At 31.3% G+C, this 22,217-nt stretch overlaps 1 protein-coding gene across 1 annotated transcript; it reads left to right on the top strand.

The window, feature by feature from the left end:
• Positions 1-2,226: 2,226 nt before the first annotated feature.
• On the top strand, positions 2,227-11,042 carry LOC122634824 (fatty acid synthase-like). The gene is made up of 19 exons (XM_043824164.1): positions 2,227-2,444; positions 2,532-2,782; positions 2,882-3,113; positions 3,211-3,629; positions 3,698-3,991; positions 4,079-4,286; positions 4,391-4,551; positions 4,638-4,955; positions 5,053-5,558; positions 5,649-5,953; positions 6,024-6,428; positions 6,521-7,539; positions 7,621-7,862; positions 7,955-8,648; positions 8,730-9,561; positions 9,693-10,156; positions 10,246-10,500; positions 10,568-10,822; positions 10,894-11,042. The coding sequence occupies exons 1-19, from the start codon at positions 2,243-2,245 to the stop codon at positions 11,005-11,007; spliced, it is 7,176 nt and encodes a 2,391-aa protein (XP_043680099.1). The 5' UTR covers positions 2,227-2,242; the 3' UTR covers positions 11,008-11,042.
• Positions 11,043-22,217: the final 11,175 nt, after the last annotated feature.

Raw genomic sequence — 22,217 nt, 5'->3', positions numbered from 1 at the left:
CTTTTACAATTGTCAGTAGAAATGATTCTATATATGTATTATTAATAAAATTTTTTATAATTTATAAAAATGAGCGTTCTTGATGATCATCGAATAAAATTTCCATTAAGCATTTGCTTAAGATTCTTTCTAGTAATGCATTTTATTATATCTTGAAATTATTCCATGTATATTTCAAGGAATCATTCTAAAATATTATTTCGACTATTGCCTTTCGCATTACCATCATATTCCTTGTAATATTTTCACAAATATTTTCCAAAATTAATTCTAATACAATCCGTCAAACATCGACTACATACATCGACTTATTTACATTTAAATTTTATCCACTAGTGGTTTGAAAATCGTATCTATTTCTATCACTTTCATTTGACACAGCTCACTTCAATACCTATTAAATAAATCGTAAACTATTAAGTTGAGATACATTTGTGGTTCTTCATCGGTGATACTAAAGAATAATTATCCCTACGATCAAAAATAAATAAATAAAAAGTAAACAAATCAAAAAATATTAGAATTCTTTTCATTAATTTCTTAAATCGTTTTATGTCAATAACTGTCACAAGTAAACAGTTAGAGATACTATGACAATTTCACCAATACTAAAATCTGGTAGAGATTAGTATTCTTTCAATTTCAAATTCTACGCAAACATTCTTTGCATAAATGAATCAGTTGCAGACACATCCTGGAAGCACGCATATCTATCTTACCATGCAAATAATTATCTAATCGGCACTATACTCCCATCGGATGAGAGAATAAATGGATAGGTTACTTTTAAAAATGGGATACAGAATTAGTTCCCAGTTTATAAGTTTTTTGGTGTAATAGATCACCCAATATTATAAAACTTTTCTCATGTGAATAGAAGTAAAGTCGCGTCATGGCCTCGTTGTGTTAATCCTAAATTAACGCAATCGTTGTTAAGCGATCTTCTGAAAATACCTTGGAAAGTAGAAGATAATGAATTTAAAAGTAGAAATAAATACAGTTTCAATGTTTATCAATTGTAAAAAAAAACTTAAAGTTTGTTAAATTTCAATAGGAAATGGATTCGTTAGTAGCATACTCAGTAAATCTTCGAATAAAAAGTGAGAAAGAAAATTGTACGTATGGTATTCCATCAATAGTATCTGACTCAATTAATGATCATTAATAATATTTGACTTATTTATTGCTCGTTGCTTTGTCACTTCGTATTATTTGCGTGTATTTCAAGGCTAGATAGCATACAACAAATTTATTTAAAATATATTTTCATAATTAATTAGTTGTTATTCGGTTATCGAAATAAGCCGCTATTCTTAAGCCGTTTTTTATTAATTGTATTTTTGTTTTTCTTATCGTTATAAGACATGTTAAATTTTTCATAACAAAGAAATTATACGAAAAAGGTAAAATTTTTAAATTAAAGAAAACTCGTTAGATAATATTGATTATTCTTTATCTTTTTTATTTCGTATATATTTATAAGTAAGGTTTTAAGTAAAGAGGGTTTTATAAGGCACGCAATAATGTACTAACGACACCTATTACAGAAATATAAGGCAAACAAAGTACAATACATATTTGTACTATTTAGTTAAGTATTAAATATGAAAATTAAAAGCATTACAATAAATATATAGTTTCGTGTGTCTGTAAGTGCGTGCGCGTGTTTCATGTGTGTGTGTGTGTGTATATATATATATATATATATATATATATATATATATATATAAAATATATTTTTGACACTTCACGTTAATAAAAAGTATTTAGTATTATACTATAATAAAAATCGTTAATAATACAATAACAACATTCACTGCAAATACCAAAGGCTTGAAATTATTAATCATTGCTTTATTATTATTTAAATATATCCCATCGACGTGAAATCGTATATATTAACTTAGCTTTCGAAAAAAATAGCATGTACTCTGGGAGGTAAAACTTTAAAAATTTCTATCATTAAATATTTATGGTATTACAATAAAACTTAATTCTTTTGTTATTATACAGTGCTGTTTCATTGGCGATGACTTACCTAATCAGAATAGAAAGCCAGGTAGTTCACAAGGGTCAATTTGCAATTTATCTTCATTTCATGAATAAATTCAATGGAAAGATCCAAGAATTCGTGATAACTCACGTGATATAATGAATTTCTTGGAGAGGGTATTGTTATAAAAAAGAATTCATTCCTGATGAATTTAGTTATTATTCAAATTTCAATTTCGCATCGAAAAACATGAGACGTCAAAATATCATGAGTGAATTTAAGGAGCCAGAAGAATCGTACAAATTTTTTAAATATGTTAATCCACAACCAGGCGAAGAAGTTGTTATTTCCGGAATCGCTGGTAGATTCCCGAAATCCAATAATTTGCACGAATTGAAAGATAATATTTTTAATCGCAAAGATTGTATCACTGATTACACAGAAGAAATAGGTATCGATTATACGTACACAATCAATTTTATTTAACAGTGTAAGCATTAGCCAAATTTAATATTTTTCTATCGTTATCTTTTTTAAGAACACTCAGAAATTCCCCGACGAATCGGCAAGATTAACAACATTGAGAAATTCGATGCATTGTTTTTTGATGTCGATTTTAAACAAGCTCATACTATGGATCCAATGGGCAGAATGTTGTTCGAACATACTTACGAAGCTATTGTGGATGCTGGAATTCATCCGAAAGACCTTCATGGAACGAGAACAGGTGTATTCATAGGTTCATGCTTCTCCGACACCGAGAAAATTTGGTTCTACGACAAACTACGGGTACAGTAAACGATCAAATGATCGATTGACAGATGGAGTATTTATACACAATTACTTATATGGATCGCTACAACGTATAATATATCTTTGGAATTGTAGATAAATGGTTTTGGTATCATAGGCTGTAACAAAGCTTCGTTGGCCAACAGAATTTCGCATTGGCTGGGTGTAACTGGACCATCATATAATATCGATACCGCATGCAGTTCAAGTCTTTTTGCGATGGAACACGCTTATAGGGCTATACGTAGCGGACAATGTGATTACGCGATCGTCGGTGGATCAAATCTTTGCCTTCATCCATATATATCTTTGCAATTTAAACGCTTAGGTATTGGTTATGACATTTTGTTAGAAACATTTGTCCCTTTTTCTCAAATTATCGTGACATTATTGAACAGTTCTTTAATCTTGTATCTCTCTAATAGGAGTGTTATCTCAAGATGGTTATTGCAAGTGTTTTGACGAAGATGCAACCGGTTACACGCGTAGTGACACCGTTGCTGTAGCATTTCTGCAAAAAGCAAAAAATACAAAAAGGATCTATGCTACGGTCATCCATACGAAAACAAATTGCGATGGTTATAAAGAACAGGGTATAACGTATCCTTCTAGCAAAATTCAGAGTACGCTTTTCAAAGAATTCTACGAAGAATGCGGTATATCAACAACTTGTATACATTACATCGAAGCTCATGGTACAGGAACGAAAGTCGGAGATCCTAAAGAAATAAATGCCATAGATCGCATTTTCACCAAAGACAGAAATAATCCTCTTAAAGTCGGTTCCATCAAAGCAAACGTCGGTCATGCGGAACCAGCCAGTGGAATTTGTTCCATTGCTAAGGTAAACATAAGTTGAAACATAAGACAAGACAATTGTTCGTTCATCTTCGTTTCATTGATATTTTACAGGCGATAATATCGATGGAATCAGGCCTAATACCGCCAAATATCAATTTAAATCAACCACGTAAAGACGTGAAAGCTTTTACAGAAGGGAGGATCAAAGTTGTTACCGAAACGACTCCGCTTGATGGGGAATACATAGGCATTAATGCTTTCGGCTTTGGTGGTGCTAATGCTCACATCTTACTCAAATCAAATCCAAAAACAAAGATTAATAAAGGATTGCCAAATGATGATTTGCCAAGACTCGTAGTCGTTTCTGGACGTACCAAAGAAGCAGTAGCAAGCATATTAAATGATGTAGGTAAAACAAATCAATGTTTATGTTAAATTATTTTTATGTTAAAATTAGATAGAATGATACAATTTCAACATCCCATTACGTAGATCGATAATCGACCGATAGACATCGAATTTATTCGTCTTCTTCATGATATTCATCTCAAAGGAACATCAGGTCATTTATGTCGGGGATACACGATAAGCGGTTTCAAAATATCCGACGAAAATACGAGAGCGATTGAAAATTATTCTGATATAAAGAAACCAATATTGTTCGTCTTTTCTGGAATAGGCTCGCAATGGCCTGGAATGGGTACGGAAATTTTTTTCTAATATCTTTTTGTAGTTATTAAGAACTCTTAAAATGACCATTACGACCACCAAATATATTGAAAGGTGGAACTTGAAATTTACTAGGTCAAGCTCTGATGAGGTTCTCTATATTTGCCAAGGCAATAGAGAAATGCGACGCTGTATTGAAGCGGTATAATTTGAATATTTATGAAATTTTAACTAAAAAAGATAATAGCATCTTCGACAATATCTTGCATTCGATCGTCGGAATTGCTGCGGTTCAGGTAATGTCGACAAATATTTAATTATTTGTAAGGTTTGATGAAATTATTCGATAAGATCTGACAAAAGGAAAAAAAAAACTTTACAGATCGGATTGGTAGATCTTCTAACTTCAGTTGGTATAATACCGGACTACATAATCGGACATTCCATAGGTGAACTTGGTTGTGCCTACGCAGATGGATGTTTTACTGCCGAGGAAATGATATTGGCAGCATATTCACAAGGAATGGCCTTGACAGAAACAAAAATACCTCATGGTTGTATGGTAACAGTAGAACTTTCTTATGCCGACATTAAGAATTGGTGTCCTGCTACTATCGACATCGCATGTCACAATGGATCTAAAAGTACAACCATAAGTGGACTGGCCAAGTCCGTGAGGGCATTTGTTAAAAAATTACAGGTTAGTTTGAAGCTAATTAGAATCTAGCTAATAAAAATATTTGTTCCTAATAAAATGATTTTTGTATGTACTTGTGTAATATGTTTGTATTTGACAGGCAGCTGAAATTTTCGCAGAAGAGGTATGGTGCAATAATATACCTTACCATAGCCGTTACATCACAGCAGTCGAACAGAAACTTTTTGCATATTTAAAAGAAGTGATACCAACAGCAAAGCCTCGAAGTAAAAAATGGCTCAGTACATCGATACCACGCAACGAATGGTCCACATCAACCGCAAAACTCTCGTCAGCCGAGTATCATACCAATAACTTGTTAAAAACTGTACTTTTTGAAGAAACTTTAACCCTTATTCCCGACAATGCCGTCGCCATTGAAATCGCACCGCAAAGTTTGCTAGAAGCGGTTTTAAAAACATCATTGCAACCAACCATAACGATTATACCATTAACCCACCGAGATCATGAAGATAACGTGGAAGTTTTTTTACGAGGATTAGGGAAGCTCTATAATACCGGTTCACAACTCGATCTTGTTAAATTATATCCGCCGGTAGAATATCCAGTCAGTCGAGGTACTCCAATGATATCACCACTCATTAGGTAAATATTATAGGGATAAAAAAAACTGAAGGAACTAATAATTATATTTTCTGAATGCAATGTAATAATTTAACGTTATAACATGTTTAGATGGAAACATTCAGACAACTGGTTTGTGGCACCTTATAAAATAGTAGAGAAAATTGCTTCTGGAGAAAGAACGATTGAAATATCGATCGCAAATGAATATTTTGAGTACATCAAGGGTCACGTGATCGATGGGAGAAATTTGTTTCCCGCGACAGGATATTTATGCTTGGTTTGGCAAACTTTAGGCATGATGATAGGACAGTTGTATATGGAAATATCAGTTATCATTGAAAATGTAAAGTTTAATCGAGCTACCACCATTCCGAAAGACGGCACAGTTGAAATGACCGTCATGATTCAGAAAGGTAATTGCTTTCTATCACGTCTAAACAATCTTTTAAAGAATTTAACGTATGTCGATTTACAAATGAACAGGAACCGGCAATTTCGAAATAGCTGAAAAAGGTGTTGCTGTTGTTACGGGAATGATTCGTGTTGCAACAAATTTATCGAAGGAGAAAATACCCCTTGATGTGATTAAAGCAAATATAAACAATGAGGAGGAAGTATTAAATACGAAAGATATATATAAGGAGTTGAAGCTACGTGGTTATGAATATAATGGCCTATTTCGAAATTTGCACAGTGTGTCAGTTTCGGGAAAAAAAGGACACGTCGAGTGGAAAAAGAATTGGACGGCGTTCATCGATAACATATTGCAGATGAAAATACTCGCTTTTGATACCCGAGGTTTACTTATACCAACTGGAATTCGAAAATTAATAATAGATATTAATGCACACCAACGATATCTAGAAAGTTTGACAAACAATGAACAATGTAAATATTTATTATCAATACAACGTGAATTTATATAACGAATTCCTTTATATACATTATTGATATACAAGGACGTAATTTTTTTATTTCAGATGTGCCTGTACAATTACTTGAGAACATCGATGTGATTATAGCAGGGGGTGTGGAGATTCATAATATTAGGGCTAGCGAAATCGCTCGGAAGAAACCTGTCAGTGATCCAATTATCGAAGAACATAAATTCATTGCTTATCGTGACAGAAAGGAAATGTCATTACGAGAAATATTAACATTATCTATGCATATCACTCTTGAGAATATACCAACGACCATGGTGAAAACGATAGAACTCGTTGAATATAATGACAATATATCAGCAGAGAAACTTGTTTCTCCGTTGTTGGAAGACATTCTAGCCAATTTGCCTTTGATTCAAGCAAACGTTAATATATTTGCATCGCCAAATACATTTGGCGAGAAAGATATTCCTAAAAATAACAAAATTTTAGAATTGAAAAATATACAAACGGATAATGTCGCGCTATTAGCAGTTGGATGTTGTTTATTAACGAATAAAAAGAAGGACAGCTTAAAACAACTTTTAGAATCCACAAGAGATGGAGCTTTCCTTTTATCGCGGGAAAAAAACGTGTCATTAGACTTTTCTATTTTAAAGGAATTTCAATTAGGTATAGTTTTGGAGAAGCGTACTTCCGAGGAATCGTGGATATTGTTAAGGAAGATCAAGAATACTCCGAAAAATACTTCGTTTATTTATGTGAACAGCAATGAATTTAACTGGTTACAAGAAGTTCAAACTGTGCTTACCAGTGAATCAGAAAAGGATGACACGAGAGTGATACTAGTTGAGGAAGGAAACTTTGAATCTGGTCTCTTAGGATTTATCAATTGTTTACAGAAAGAACCTGGCGGAAAAATCTTCCGAGCTGTTTTAATTCAAGATATGGAAGCCCCGAAATTTTCTTTAGAGTTACCCCTTTATTCGGAACAATTCGAAACCGATCTCGTAATAAATGTTTTACGATCAGGGAACGTTTGGGGATCATATAGGCATCAGCTACTTCCACCTCACGAACCGAAGCCTACCTATCATGCTTTGGTCAATCAATTGGTATTTAAAAACATTTTATCAAGTCACCAACAAATATTATGAAATAACACGATAGAATTTTACAATAAAATTTTTCGACAGACACGCGGAAATTTAAGTTCGATACGTTGGGTCGAAGGGCCAATTACGAAAGACTATCAAAAGGAAGATCTTGTTCGCATCCATTATGCGTCGTTGAATTTTAAAGACGTGATGATAACAACAGGTAAAATCGAAATAGATATATTTCAAGATGACAGAAAACAACTTGATTGTACAATTGGATTTGAATATAGCGGAATTAGTATTAGTGGTCGTCGTGTCATGGGCCTTAATTCAAACAGGTGAACTGATTAAAAATTAAAAATTGAGATTTAATCGTCTAGAGAAAATAATAGAAAATCAAAAAAAAAAAGAAAAATAAACACTTTTTCAGATGCATATCAAACTTCTGCCAAATGGACGATATTTTTTCTTGGACTATACCTGAAAGTTGGAGTATGGAGGATGCTGCAACAATACCATGTGTATATTCCACATGTACCGCTGCTCTTTATATTAACGCAGAAATGAAGAAGGGTGAGAAAGTACTTATCCACGCTGGTGCTGGTGGTGTTGGCCAAGCCGCAATTACCTTAGCTCTTCACGAAGGCTGTGAAGTATTTACTACTGTCGGTACACCAGAAAAACGTAAATTCATTAGAGAAACATTTCCCAGTATCGATGATAATCATATTGGAAATTCTCGAGACACTAGCTTCGAACAAATGATTTTGCAACAAACCAATGGTGCAGGTGTAGACATAGTTCTAAATTCTTTAGCGGAAGAAAAACTTCTAGCGTCGCTGCGTTGTTTAGCATATAGAGGACGATTTGTGGAAATTGGAAAGTTTGACTTGGCCTCAAATAATCCATTGGATACCGATATCTTTACGAAGGAAATCAGTTTTCACGCTGTAATGTTAGATAAACTTATGACTACAAATGATGAAATCAAAGATAAAATACATTCGAAAGTAAACATACTCCTTAAGAAGAACGTTATTAAACCGATTGTAAGGACAGTTTTCGGCAAAGATCAAGTAGAGACAGCTTTTAGATACATGGCTGCTGGAAAGCATATCGGAAAAGTAAATACTGTTCGTCGTTCGAATATTATTTCGCTTGAACTATTTTAAATTATAGCTCCAAATCCATTTTGAATGTTGTAGGTACTCATAAAGATACGCGAAGAAAACGAACCACAGAATACACCGATCTTGGCTAAACCTTCTTACAGATGTTTTCCGAACAAAAGTTACATAGTGATTGGCGGCTTGGGAGGTTTTGGTTTAGAATTAATCGATTGGTTGATTCTTCGAAATGCTCGAAATATTGTCATCACTTCGCGAAATGGCTTAAAGAATGGTTATCAACAAATGAGAATCAAAAGATGGGAATCATATGGCGTAAATATTAAGATCCTAGTCGGTCTCGATGCGTCTAAACGAGAAGACTGCGAGGTTATAGTGAAATCGGCAATAGACGGAGGTCCGGTCGACGGTATATTCAACCTCGCGGTTTCTTTGAAAGATTGTATCTGTAGAAACCAGACGATACAAACTTTTGAAGAATCTTTCAAGGGAAAGGCCTGGGCCACGAAACGTTTAGACGAGGTGACTAGAAAACTTTGTCCAGATCTTCGACACTTCGTAGTCTTCTCTTCTGTGTCGTGCGGAAGAGGAAATGCTGGCCAAACGAATTATGGTATGGCTAATTCCGTTATGGAAAGAATATGCGAAAAAAGAATGGAGGAAGGTTTATCTGGATTAGCTATTCAATGGGGTGTGATTGGAGACGTCGGTCTTGTCGCGGACATGCAAGATAACGATAAAGATCTTGTTATCGGTGGTACTCTACAGCAAAAAATAACATCGTGTTTAGAAGAACTCAATCGATTTTTAGTACAAGATAAACCTATAGTTGCTAGTATGATAGTCGCTGAAAAACGATCAAGTAGCGACAGTGTGGACAATATCGTAGATACTGTTTTAAAAATTATGTGTAAGTTTCGGTTAATCCATGTCATTATTTATTATTGCTATTATTACTAAATTTAATAATATGATTTTTTATCCGCTTTTATCTACTTTTACTATCTTTATCTTATTTAAATAACTAATTCTTGATTACAGGTATTAAAGATTTGAAAACTATCAGTCAACAAATCTCCTTGGCTGAACTTGGAATGGATTCTATGATGGGTATAGAAATAAAACAGACATTAGAACGCGAATATCAAATATATCTCAACACGGAAGATATTCGCAGTTTAAACTTTGCCAAATTATTGGAAATGGAAAACAAACGGACAGCTGGTGATATTGATCATAATAAAATTGCTACAAAAAAAATATTAACTGGTATAAAGATGTTGATGCAATCTTTCGGTGAAAAACTTTCCTTCGAAATATCTGTCCCCCTTAAAACTAATCCACAGAGAGGTCGAAGCGAGGTATTCTTCATTCCAGGTATCGAAGGTTATTGTAGCATTTTCAAAACATTAGAATCAAAAATTAAGTCGCCTGCGATTTGTTTTCAACTCGGGACAAATTATGATTTAAACACTATAGAAGAAATGGCCAATTTATTTTTACCGGTATACTTTTTTACTAAAGAAATATTTGATTAAATTAAATATTATTGAACCTGATGGATTAAAATGGTTTATCACTTTACATATTACAGCATATGCTAGAGAAACTTAAAGATCGAATAGATTTTACTTTAGTGGGATATTCGTTTGGATCGCTTGTAGCAATTGAACTCATGCGACAATTAGAAGCCTATGGGTTTAATGGCGAGCTTATTTTAATAGACGGTGCTCCTCAATTAATGAAAAAACTTATAAACAAACAGCTGCTATCGTCGTCGGTGGAAGAACTGCAAAACAACGTTCTTGTTAGCATTATGAACACATTTACATCTATTAATAGTGAACAGGTTCGTCATGTTATTCTTTTTCTATTTTTCGCAATTGTCATATTAATTTTGAAAAGTTACTTTTTAGTTTGCATTTGAATTAAGAAACTACAAAACGTGGGATGAGAAATTAAATGCATTCTTTAATGCGTTCTCTCCTGAATACAAGCAATTATATTTGGAAAGAGATCAAAGAAAAGCTATTTTCTCATTTTATGTAAGATTGCAAGCATGCATGAAATATGATCCAAAGCCAATACCGTATTTAAGAACACCAATTACATTGTTTAAACCAATGTTATCCTCTGTACAACAGATCACATATGATTATGGACTACAGAATGTAAGTTCTCAAAATTCGTATAAATCATGAATATATAACATTGATTTACTATAAAATATTGTTATTCTTAGATAACTGAAGGCAAAGTAGAAGTACACGTTGTTAACGGCGATCATGTTACGATATTAGAAAATATTAAAATTGCAATGGCAATTAATCGTGAACCGTTTAAAGAGGATTTATAAAAATAAAATGAAATGAAGTGATATGTATGTATTTACATAACGTTTAATTTTATTCAGTTTACTCCCGGAAATGGTGAAAATTAGCTTCCTCCACACTTTTTACTTATTCAATAAATCCACTAATAGGGTATTGTGACACTAATAGTGCGTAATTCTGAATTATTTTTGTACAATCGGTCTCATTCATTTCTTACGTATTTCTACTTTCATGTATATTTAAATCATTTATTATAAATTTCTTTGTATTCACAAAAAATATATTCTAATATTATTATTATCATTACTATCATAAAAATAATTTTTTTATGAAAAATATATTTTATATTACGAATTATTATTATGATTACAAGGGAATCAAGTATAATTATAAGTCAAAATAGAAATACGTAAGTAACGAACAAGACTAGATAACTAAGTAACTATACTTGTTTTCGAGTTTATAGTTTACAACTTAAATAAATTTTAAATGATGAAGAAAAACGAAATAACGATATTTTTTTCCTAGTCTATCCCGATATAAAAATCAATTTCAAACCTTTCGTGGAGCAATAACATGAACTATTTATGTATTTTTCTTTTTGTTCTAGTAAAATATATTAATATATAAAATATATATTAATATATAAATATATAAAATATATTTTAATTAATAATAATTTTTGTTTCATTTATTTCTATCAAAGATACTTACAGTATTATCAACATCCTCGTTAATCTAAAATTATATTTTCGTTCCACTTTTTTAGCGCAAGAAAATTTTCGGGATATAAATTTTATTTCATTTCAATCAATCGTGAATCCAGTTCGTTCGTTTGTTATTTATGTGGAGATATCTCGCTAGAAGGAAATTGTGAAATATACATCTTGCTAGAAATTTGTAACATCAGAAATCTTAATATATAATTAAATGATTAAATTTGTTTTCTCATTTGAAAAAAAATTCAATTTTATATTTCTACAAGCATCAGCAGCAGCAACAAATGCTATATTTAAAATACAGATAGAGATATAATTATTATTTGACTTTAACAAACAAATGCATGAGCAAGGATTACCATTATATTGATTTGGAATATAAAAAAAAATTTCTTTACATTTGCCAGGAAAAATGTACAAAGAAAATTAAAACACAATACATAACATTATAATATTTCTTTTCGATAAAAAAAATAAATGAATGAATATTATTACGAAAACAATTTGATATACTTTTGATTTAAAAACTAAGTGATAAATTTGAGTCCCATAGTTATAATATTCGCACGGAGAAGTTTTCCTATTTTGTCCAATGAATTTATCATTGGATTCTATAATGTTCTAAGACTAATCGTTTCAATAAACTATATTCTTTGCTGCTACAGAGAACTCATTACGGAAATACGAATGGTTAAGCACGTATCGATTAGTATTGTCTGATACATATAAATTTTATCAAATCAAAATGTATTTTCGTTTATCTTAACAAATAACGAAATTATTATATTATGAAATATATTTACTACAGATAAATAACATTGGACCATCAATTTGATAAATCTTAAATTATACCTGACTATCAATTAATTAATATTATCTTTGGCCAATTGAACGTGACTTTCTCTATTTATCGCTATTATAATTAGACGAATATATTATAATAGAGATTACAATGTTAATAAATTTTTAATCGATTTTGTATAAATGAAGTTTAGATAAAGAATGTTAAACAGAAAGAACGGTAGCTCTTCATTTTTCTATATTGTCTGTGATCACTTAGATAGTTTCATCTTTATTGCATACTCCAATACATTTATATAGGTGTATGTTATCAGTGAAATATATATCTCCAATTTTCTAATTGTTTGCTACACCTGATTAGTTCACACCTGAAGTGATAAACATATACACAAACTTTGTATAATTTCACAACTATACTGTACCTATCCTTAATTAAACAACTTTCTCATTTTTTTTTTCTTATTTATACTATCTACTATCTAATATATATTTTTATATTTTTTAATAAATATAAATTTCAATTTAGAAGTATTACTTTTTGTTTTGTAATATTTTAATAAATATAAATGTCTTTTTTGTACCGATTCTTTTAACTATTCACGAAAAAGCATTAATCATTTATACATTTTTTTCTATATTTTCCTACCGTTTTATCTTTTAATATATCATGCAAAACAATCTGCATGAAAGATTTTATTTCTTTCTTTCAAAGATCTTCCTACACAGAATACCACATCGTTCATTTTCCATCAAATTTTATAGAGTTTAGTTTAATTATATAGACTTTTCCAATTATTCTCAAATTTCTGCATTTGAGAATTGAACAACCACATCTTTTAACCATCTTCTGAAATCTTGCCCAAAAAAAATCTAATGATATTTTTTAATTTCTTCCAATCAGCATCTTTACTGGAAATAAACCACATGTCTTGCACCTAGCTTCTACTTACAGCCATCCCAATAATACCTTTTTCGAATCTTTTCTAATGTTCTATTTACATTGGAGCATCTTCCGATGGAACTGTCAGGTACTTCCTCTGAAGTGTTCTTAATTTTTATCTGAGGAACAGCAATTTATAAAATATGTAATTTCATACATAGGTGTTCCAATATCTGTGTAGAACGTTTCTTTCAATAAACAGAGAATCCCATAATGTTAATAATTTTCTCATTCTCTTGCTACCAATTGTTTCTAAATTCTTCATCTCTAAAAACAATCCTCCGTACTGAATTTGTCCATTCCTCCAATGTATCTCATTCAGCACAAAAATTACATTAACTCTCTTCGCATGACTGTCTGGGTAACCCAGCTGTGTTGTCGTGTGATTTTCCTATGGACTATATCAATGTTATCAATGACGTTGTAATCACCCAAATCATCGAGCCAATTGTCCATCTAAATCTTTAAAAGAAAGTAACCATTGGAAAGACATATGATCTCTTTATAATATAAATTTTGTCCTATATAAATAATATAGGAGGTTATGGTTATAATATTTGGGTAACAATAAATGCTTTATTATATAAAAATAAATAAGTTGCTTATTGTCTCCTAAGATATACGAACTTCCTCTTGTCTGTACATTATCTCAACATTCGATGCTTGATAAGAACTCAATAACTCCACTCTCCTCTACTCTGTTCTCTTGTACTCTATTCTCTCCGCACTCATGCCTAAACTTTTATGTCGGTAATCATTTCTTTCTTTCACTTGCTTGTCATCATTTTCTTTCATTCACTGGCAAGCAACTCTCGTCTCGTTAAACAATAGTTTCTTTCGACCTTATTCAAGATTTTATTAAAAATAAACGATTACCATTTGGTTTTACATCCTGAACGTTTCATGGAACTTCTATCCCATTATCAAAAGCATCAATGTCCTTCCAACGGAGAAACTAAAATTATGGATGACATGAAAGTCTTCTTTAATCTCTCAAATGATTTTTGACAATCTGTATTCTAGGAAAATATTTCTTCACTTTTCGTTAATGAATATAAAGATTTAGGGATCATGGAAAAGCCCTTTACAAATCTTCGATTATACGAACAAAATTCCAAAAATCTTCTAACTTGTTTTCTAGTTTGAAGTACAGGCCAAATTAGTCTCTCTTGAATGCATACACAGACTTCTTTTCGATATTAAGTGTCTCAAATACTTCATTTGCCTTACGAAAAACTTGCACTTCTTTAGATTTACTTTTAAACCTACCATACGTAGCTTCGCAAAAATTTCTTGTAAATTCTCCAATATATTTTCAAAAGTACGGCTATAAATAATTACATGATCAAAATATGCTAAGGAAATCCGATTCTGCACATTTTTAATGAAATTAGACGCTTAAATGTAGCAAATTGAGCATTACGTGACCCAAAAGCTTAACTTTGAATTTCCAAAGTTTTTTCCTTATCGAGGATGCTGCCGTTCTTTCTGTCGAATTTTTACCTGCAGATATCTACTTTTAACTTAAAAGTCGTGAATCATATATTTCCAGATAATCGAATCATCTGCGGCAACGGATACAAGTTCGTTTTCGTTACCGCGTTTTATTTTCTGTAATAAACACAAAACCTCCAGGAACCGTTCTTCTTTCTAGGTCGCTAGAGAGATCTAAAAGTTTGAAGATTCTTCTATACATATCCCATGAATCCTTGTATCCTCGATAATCTGATCTAATTTTCCTCTTAAATAAACAGGAACTTGTTTTATAAGGCGAAAATCGGTTAGCTCTGCAATGTATTCCACAATTACGCTGTTTTCTACAACAATATCTTCTGTGATCTCTTCTGAGAAACTATGGAGAAATTTTGAGAAATCTTTTTTCTGCTCAATTAAGAATTTTCCTGAAGAACATATTTGAAGTATTGTACCGTTTTTTCAAAATCCTCGTGACCGAACTAGAATTTCTCATTAAAATCTTTCGAAACTACTCAACTAAATCTGTTTTTAACAAAAAGTCCCACCCCAAGATATAATCGTCTACAATATTCGCTATTACTAAAAATAACTTTTCCGAAAATTCTCCTAATTTTATCAAAGATTTCAGTTCTTCTTTTGCAAGCGAAACTTCCCCAGTAGGATAATGCAACCTCATCCCCGTCAACGGATTCCTTTCTAATAATCTGATCTTGAATTCATTATACCAAACACCTGTATCCAAAAAAGAAATACACGCTCTACCATTCACATATCCTTTAAACCTGATAGAACTATCAATAAGATTCTTGATAAGAACCTGACACACGTGCGACAATAACTTCAAAATAAAGAGATCGAGGTCTCTTATTCTCAATTAAACTCAGGTCCCTTAATTCCACTATTTCTAGCATCCCTTTCACACCGTTTTCATATATTCCAACTGGAAATGTTTCTTCTGCCCGCACGACCAACACACCAACTTCACCAAGTTACTTTCTTCTATTGTTTCCGTTCTGAATTGCTGAACGGATCTAGAAAAATTTGTCTCGGAAGTCTTTCCCTATACAAGTCCATTCTGCAAAAACCTGTCCATTCTTAGCAGACTCAGCTTAATAATGTAAAAAATAAAGAGTGTTATTTTCTTGTATATCTTTAATTTCCGAAGTCCTTATTACAGCTTTTCTATGGGATTTTAAACCCTCTGCCTTTCATATAAAAGGATTCTTAATCGCGTTTATAAATTATAGGCACATAATTTTTTCCTAAACCTCCAATGTACATTTAAAATATGCGAGTCGTGTTAAATCATCGAAATCTGCTTCCAACGTCATCAAGTCGTCCCCTGGTTTTTACTTTCGATTATTAAATTCTATATAATTTTTCTGCGCACTAAGATTTCCCTCAAATCATATTTTCAATCGCAACTTTAATTCTGAAAATATCAAACTCACCGGATCTCTTGCTATCTCTAAAATAGCTCGCATCCTCTCACTCAAATACGACGCGAGTGCTATCACTTTCGCCGACTCATTCCTGCAGTTTACCTTCGCGACAAACTCGAAATGTACCAGAAATTCCCAGAGATGCTCTACTTCGTCGAAATTACCCGGTTTCACCGAATAATCTAACTTTGTTACCTTATTTGTGGCCGAATCTAATAAACTGACGATTTTCTCTGAATTTGGATATCTGCCTCATCTGAAAAAATATGATCGTAAACAATTAGATCAGTTTGTCTCCTCACAAATCAGTAATGAAGAAAAATTTGTTTCGTCCCTCGTACGGAAGAATGAAAAACTTTAAATACTTCTCGTAAACTTCCCTAATTTCTTGTACGTCACAATTACGCTTTTTAATTTATTAGCCAATTCATCGATTTCTCTTTCAGAGCTAGATCAAATTTTCCCCCCTGTTCTTACAAATATAAAAAGACGAAAAGATATCAATTGCATCTTCCTCTGCAATTAATACGACTATGAAATATTGTTCAAGCATTTTTTTTTGCAAGATTAGTTTTTATACCCTGCTTTGCTCTGCAAAAGGTTCATTAGAATCAGAATTGTAGGTTTATTAGTACCGACAGCCGGTTTAATTGATCTTGATAACGTAATCAAAATCGAGATTAAGAATGACTATTTTTCTTCTGTATTCAGAACTTTTCTACAATTGCCAACATTTTCTACGTTGTGGCGAACTCTTTAAAGTTGATGAATTTTTTAATTTGCCTCTTTCTGATCATATTCTCTTTCCTCTTTTTAAATGATTCCCATTTTTTTAAATGCGTTGCCTGCTCTTGTAGAGTTCACGTCGTAGTCTGAATATCAACAAAAATGATCGTTGAAAACTGATCGTTGAAATCAACTGCTTTTCCCTTGTACACCATGGGTATATAATTTGTTGGTTCTGCTGCAAATTTCTGTCACAAATTTATTGTTATCTTTCAGTACACCCTTGCATTAAAAAAAAATTGATCGTATAATTTTCTTCCCACACGTAGAAAAAAGGAATATCCTGTTGCAAGAAAGATTACAATTCTTCGTTTAGCAGTAAATTCGCACCATTACTTTATTACAAGCATTACATCATGCGTTATCGATGATACTTGTGAACGATAACATATTATGCACAGAAACGTGGCAAATGGAGATCATTTTTCCTATTATATATTTATTCTACATTATAATCATATCTCTATATAAATATATAAATAGGATGTGAGTTTGAGTGAAAGGGAAGAAGTATGTAAAAGATAAATCCTTAAAGGAAAAATTATTATCAGAGTTTGATAAAAATTTAAGTAATTAATTATTAAACAACAGATTTTGCCCCAAGGAACTATAGAAACTTTTAGAGCTTTCTCAAGAATTCAAAAAAAAGAAGACTACCAATTTTAGTTGATAACGTAAAGTTAAATAGTTGATATTTGCTTTGTCATACGTCAAAACATACTTTCTCTTACAAACATCATTTTGTATATATAAATAATCGAGTGGTATATGTTGGAATAACAACAGAATACAATAGTATAAAAGTCCAATCAAAAATAGCAGACAATATAAAATAGTTACTGAAAACTTTTATCTTTCAAATGAGCCCTTAATCAACACAATCAGAAAAAAATCACGATCATCAGAATTCACATAAACATTTTATAAATCCTTGCAAACTCTTAGGAAGAGAAACCTATTTAGTCTAGATTTTAAACTTACTCCATTATTCCACATAACATATGGACTTGCACTATTTCAATAATCCTCTTGAATTGAATGATTTTCTTAGACATCATGAAATTCAACACAGATTTACAGATCCTTACACTTGCTAGCAAAATTGTATAATGGAATGTGAGATTTAGACCATAACAGAGATTACAAGTTTGGATTGCAACCATCAAAGAAAATTCACAGCACAAATTATCTCAAGAACAGGTATGCATTGAAATCCAATGGTGGAAAGATGTCGTTCCAAGAATGGACAAAGTGATTATCGAGTCTGCAACATTTAAGAGTTATAAACATAAAAGACTATATTGTTGATAAAACCCCAATAAAGAGAAAGTTTGATGCTCAAATTAAGGTAGATATTTTAGTTAAATACTAGAAAGTTATCAAAGATATAGTCATACAGACTTTGAGTACCATCAGAAAATAAAATGCAAAATAAATTATTAAAAATATAAAGTGTATCAGAAAATAAAATAATAGCCAGAGATGTGAGATTTTTATCCGAATTTCATATTCAAAAGTACTCATACTATGTCAAGTAAGGAAATATATGAAGATTTTCTTATCCAGATACCTCAAAAGATTGAAATTGTTTTTAGTTCTGTCCACTCTCTAAAATGAACAAATAAATGATGTAGCTGTCCCGTTGGAACATATAATGTACAGAGGACTCGGAAAGCTTCAAATAATTTTCACCAGGTACCAGAGAAAGACCAAAGAAACCCTATTGGTTGGTTAGTGTTCCAAATAATAAAATCAATATTACTGCAATGGGTGATAAAAAAACTTATATCGAGAGAGATAATTATCAAGTCTTATAACTTGAAAAGTACTTAATGAACATATATTTTTTATATTACTTTGAATATGTCTCCATTTTAGCTACAAAAATATGTAATAAAAAATTGAAGTTTCCATTTAAGATTTATATGATCGAGTTCTTTAGTCATTCTAAGGTCAAATAAATATGATCAATTATAATAAATATTTTGTATCCTATTCTTCTGAGATAATTGGCCGTTACTGCAGAACTTTTGCTTCTCAATATATGTGAAGAAATCATCAGCTTAGAAAAGATTTCCATAGAAAAAACCAAAATTGGCTCCAAGACTATTATTATGTTAAGAAGGTCAATGAAATTCTTCGAAAGCTAAAACATTTCAAGTTAAACTTGCTTATATTTCGAATAAAGAAAAAGATTATGAACCGTAGTACTTGTATATAGTGATGATTTTTTGATTACATCCATGGACACAGAATGGATTCAAGAAATGAAAGATGATTTAAACGTCAAGATTAGCCAAACATATAATGGTATCTCTTTGTCATAAAAAGGTTACATTAGAGATATTTTAAAATAGCTTGAAATGAATGAGAAAAATCCAGTTGCTACACCACATATAGCCAATTTAAAGGTATGTAAGCCAAGTAAAATTAGAAACATAGAAAACGGTGACAAACCATACGGAGAAGTTATAGTGACAATTTTTAGTAATTATCTCGATAAAGAACATTGAAGAGTTCATCAAAGAACTATTATTTAAGTTTCAGAAAGAAGAAAGATAAGGTGATAAGCTACTTCTATATGGATTGGACAAATTACTACAACTAAACCATAAATTGTTTACCAGAAACACGTTGATTTTTTTTGAAACTATTTTTTTTGGAAAGCTCAGAATACTCTCTCTCCGCCAGAGGCTAAATATATATGGCTCTTGCTTAGACAGTCAAGAAAATTAAGTATCTACATTCCCTTTTAGAACTGCTGAGGCTCCATTTTATTTTCTTAATATAAACCTTCTGTTTTAAATCTTTGATAAAGTATTACACGAAAATCTAATTTTTGCAATACAAAAAACGACTTATTTACTTCAACTAAGTCTTATTGAGTCAACTAAAGGGTTCATATATTTAATGGCATTAGTGAGTTCTATAAGTGTAGTATTAGAAGAATATTATACATGAATTGGAGAAAAACCAAGAATCAACCTTGGTAGTTCATGAGAAAGCAAATGATCTTTTTAAGAAAATGAAGTTTTTAAAGAAAATAAGACAATTAAAAAGTAATTTAAATAAAAAGTCACTATTTAGAAGATAGCAGCTAAAACTCTCCAGCGCTGTAATATTCATCTTCTTCCGTATTGTCCATTCTCTTCTTTCTTCTTTAAACATCTTGTCTCCTTGGACATCTTTTAAACTTGTAAATATTAGTTAATATTAGTTAATATTATAGAAATTTATTGATGATCTTGTCCACACAACTTTATCAAATAATTCATTTAAATTTTATGTTTTCCCTGTAAGACATTTCTTCAATAGATCAGGATTTGCCAACTCTCTATAAACAAGCTATATAGCAAACATAACAGTTTCAGGTTAAATGCTTTCACAAGTAAACCTATTTAGAAACAATGTCAGATAGCATATCGTTACGCATTATTTGGATATGGAAGTAATTGCACAATAAGAACTTAAAAATTTGTTATAAAAATAACGATTTAATGTCAATAACGGTTCGCATATCCGAGCTTGTAAGTGCCTCAACTTGTAAGGACTCGCTTCTTTTATACAGTTACATAAATATGTCATCTTTCTATCTCCAAATGAAATTTTCTTCATTTCTTCTGTTTGTATACCAAATAGTGCTTTTTCTCGTAATACTAACCCATATATAAAGCTTCTGTTCAAAAGAAAGGATAACTTTTCATTCTTGATCGAAGCAATCCTCTTCTTAACTTTCTACTTTCTACTCATTCTTAGTACTGTTGTAATATCTTTGATTAGATCGGGAAATTAACGTGTCACGGATCATTCTCTAACCAAATACCGACTCAGTGTTTACTCCAAATGATATTATAGCCAAGCCTCGCCATAAATACCATTTCCGTAGGAGAGCATCCTAACGTCTTAAAATCCTGTTTCCCAGAAATTTTTCTTCCTCTTCATCCATTTTTAATTCTCCACACAAATGTCACTATCCTCCTTGTAAGGCAACGTTGATCTTCCATTCTGTAATCACAATAAATACCTGACAGAAACTAGCTCTTCATTCCTCGTATAAGTACTATTTCGTTTCCAGCAAAGATTTATTCGAATCTTTACATTCATCTTATGATCACTACTTGAATTGCTTCTTAAAGATATTTTATTTTGACCACAAAAAAATAATTACCAGCTATTATTAACCTGGTCACATGGTCTAAATCGGACACAACTGCCCCACGCGGTGTTCTTCCCCCTTACTCAATGAATTCCTATGAGCACGCATCTAAGAACACTATGACGTTCTTAATTGCTTAATATTACATGACTTACTCGAACTAAATTTCATTATTGACTGATGTATGTGATACAAGAATATTATATTTCAAATGTGAACAACAATGATATTTAAATATTCTTCACCAATATTTGATTGATGAAAGTTGTTTTTATTGCAAATAATAAATATGCATTTTCTAAAAATATTGTTATTAAAAGTAAATCATTCATTCAATCATAGTCGAAAAAGTGTAATCATTACATGATTAATTATGGCATTCAATTACAACGATTCTGACTATTTTTCTTATTCATCAATAATCTGCAATCCACCAATCACTGATTATAGATTATTCAAAAATCTTCACACTTATTCAAATTTCTATGGCAATATTTTATGAAGAATGAAAACAATTTTGAATGTGCGGTTGCCACTTTCACCCAACATCGAATCATGTTATATTAACAACTTTATTAAAGAGAATTTTGCTTTCCTACAATTAAATCCTTAGATTTTTACAATTGCTATTTAAAATGTTGAAGAATGGTCAACAAGGATTACCGATTATAGAATAATATTTGCAGTTATGTTTCGTATTTCACATGTAGACCAGATAGCCTTCCTTTTACTGATACGTTAAAAAGTGAATTTTTTTACTAATAAGTCTAGGATCCTACTAAGGTCCTAAGACCATACATATTCTTATATCCAACTAACACTGCTAAATCATTCTAAAATATTATTTAAACTAATTAAGAAATGTTCAATTTCAGAAACATTTATTTAATAGTGGCAGTATAATATTTTTTTC

The sequence above is a fragment of the Vespula pensylvanica genome, chromosome 16 (assembly GCF_014466175.1).
Source record: "Vespula pensylvanica isolate Volc-1 chromosome 16, ASM1446617v1, whole genome shotgun sequence".
In the NCBI taxonomy this organism is placed as follows: domain Eukaryota; kingdom Metazoa; phylum Arthropoda; class Insecta; order Hymenoptera; family Vespidae; genus Vespula; species Vespula pensylvanica.
This window is presented reverse-complemented; position numbering and strand designations above follow the sequence as displayed.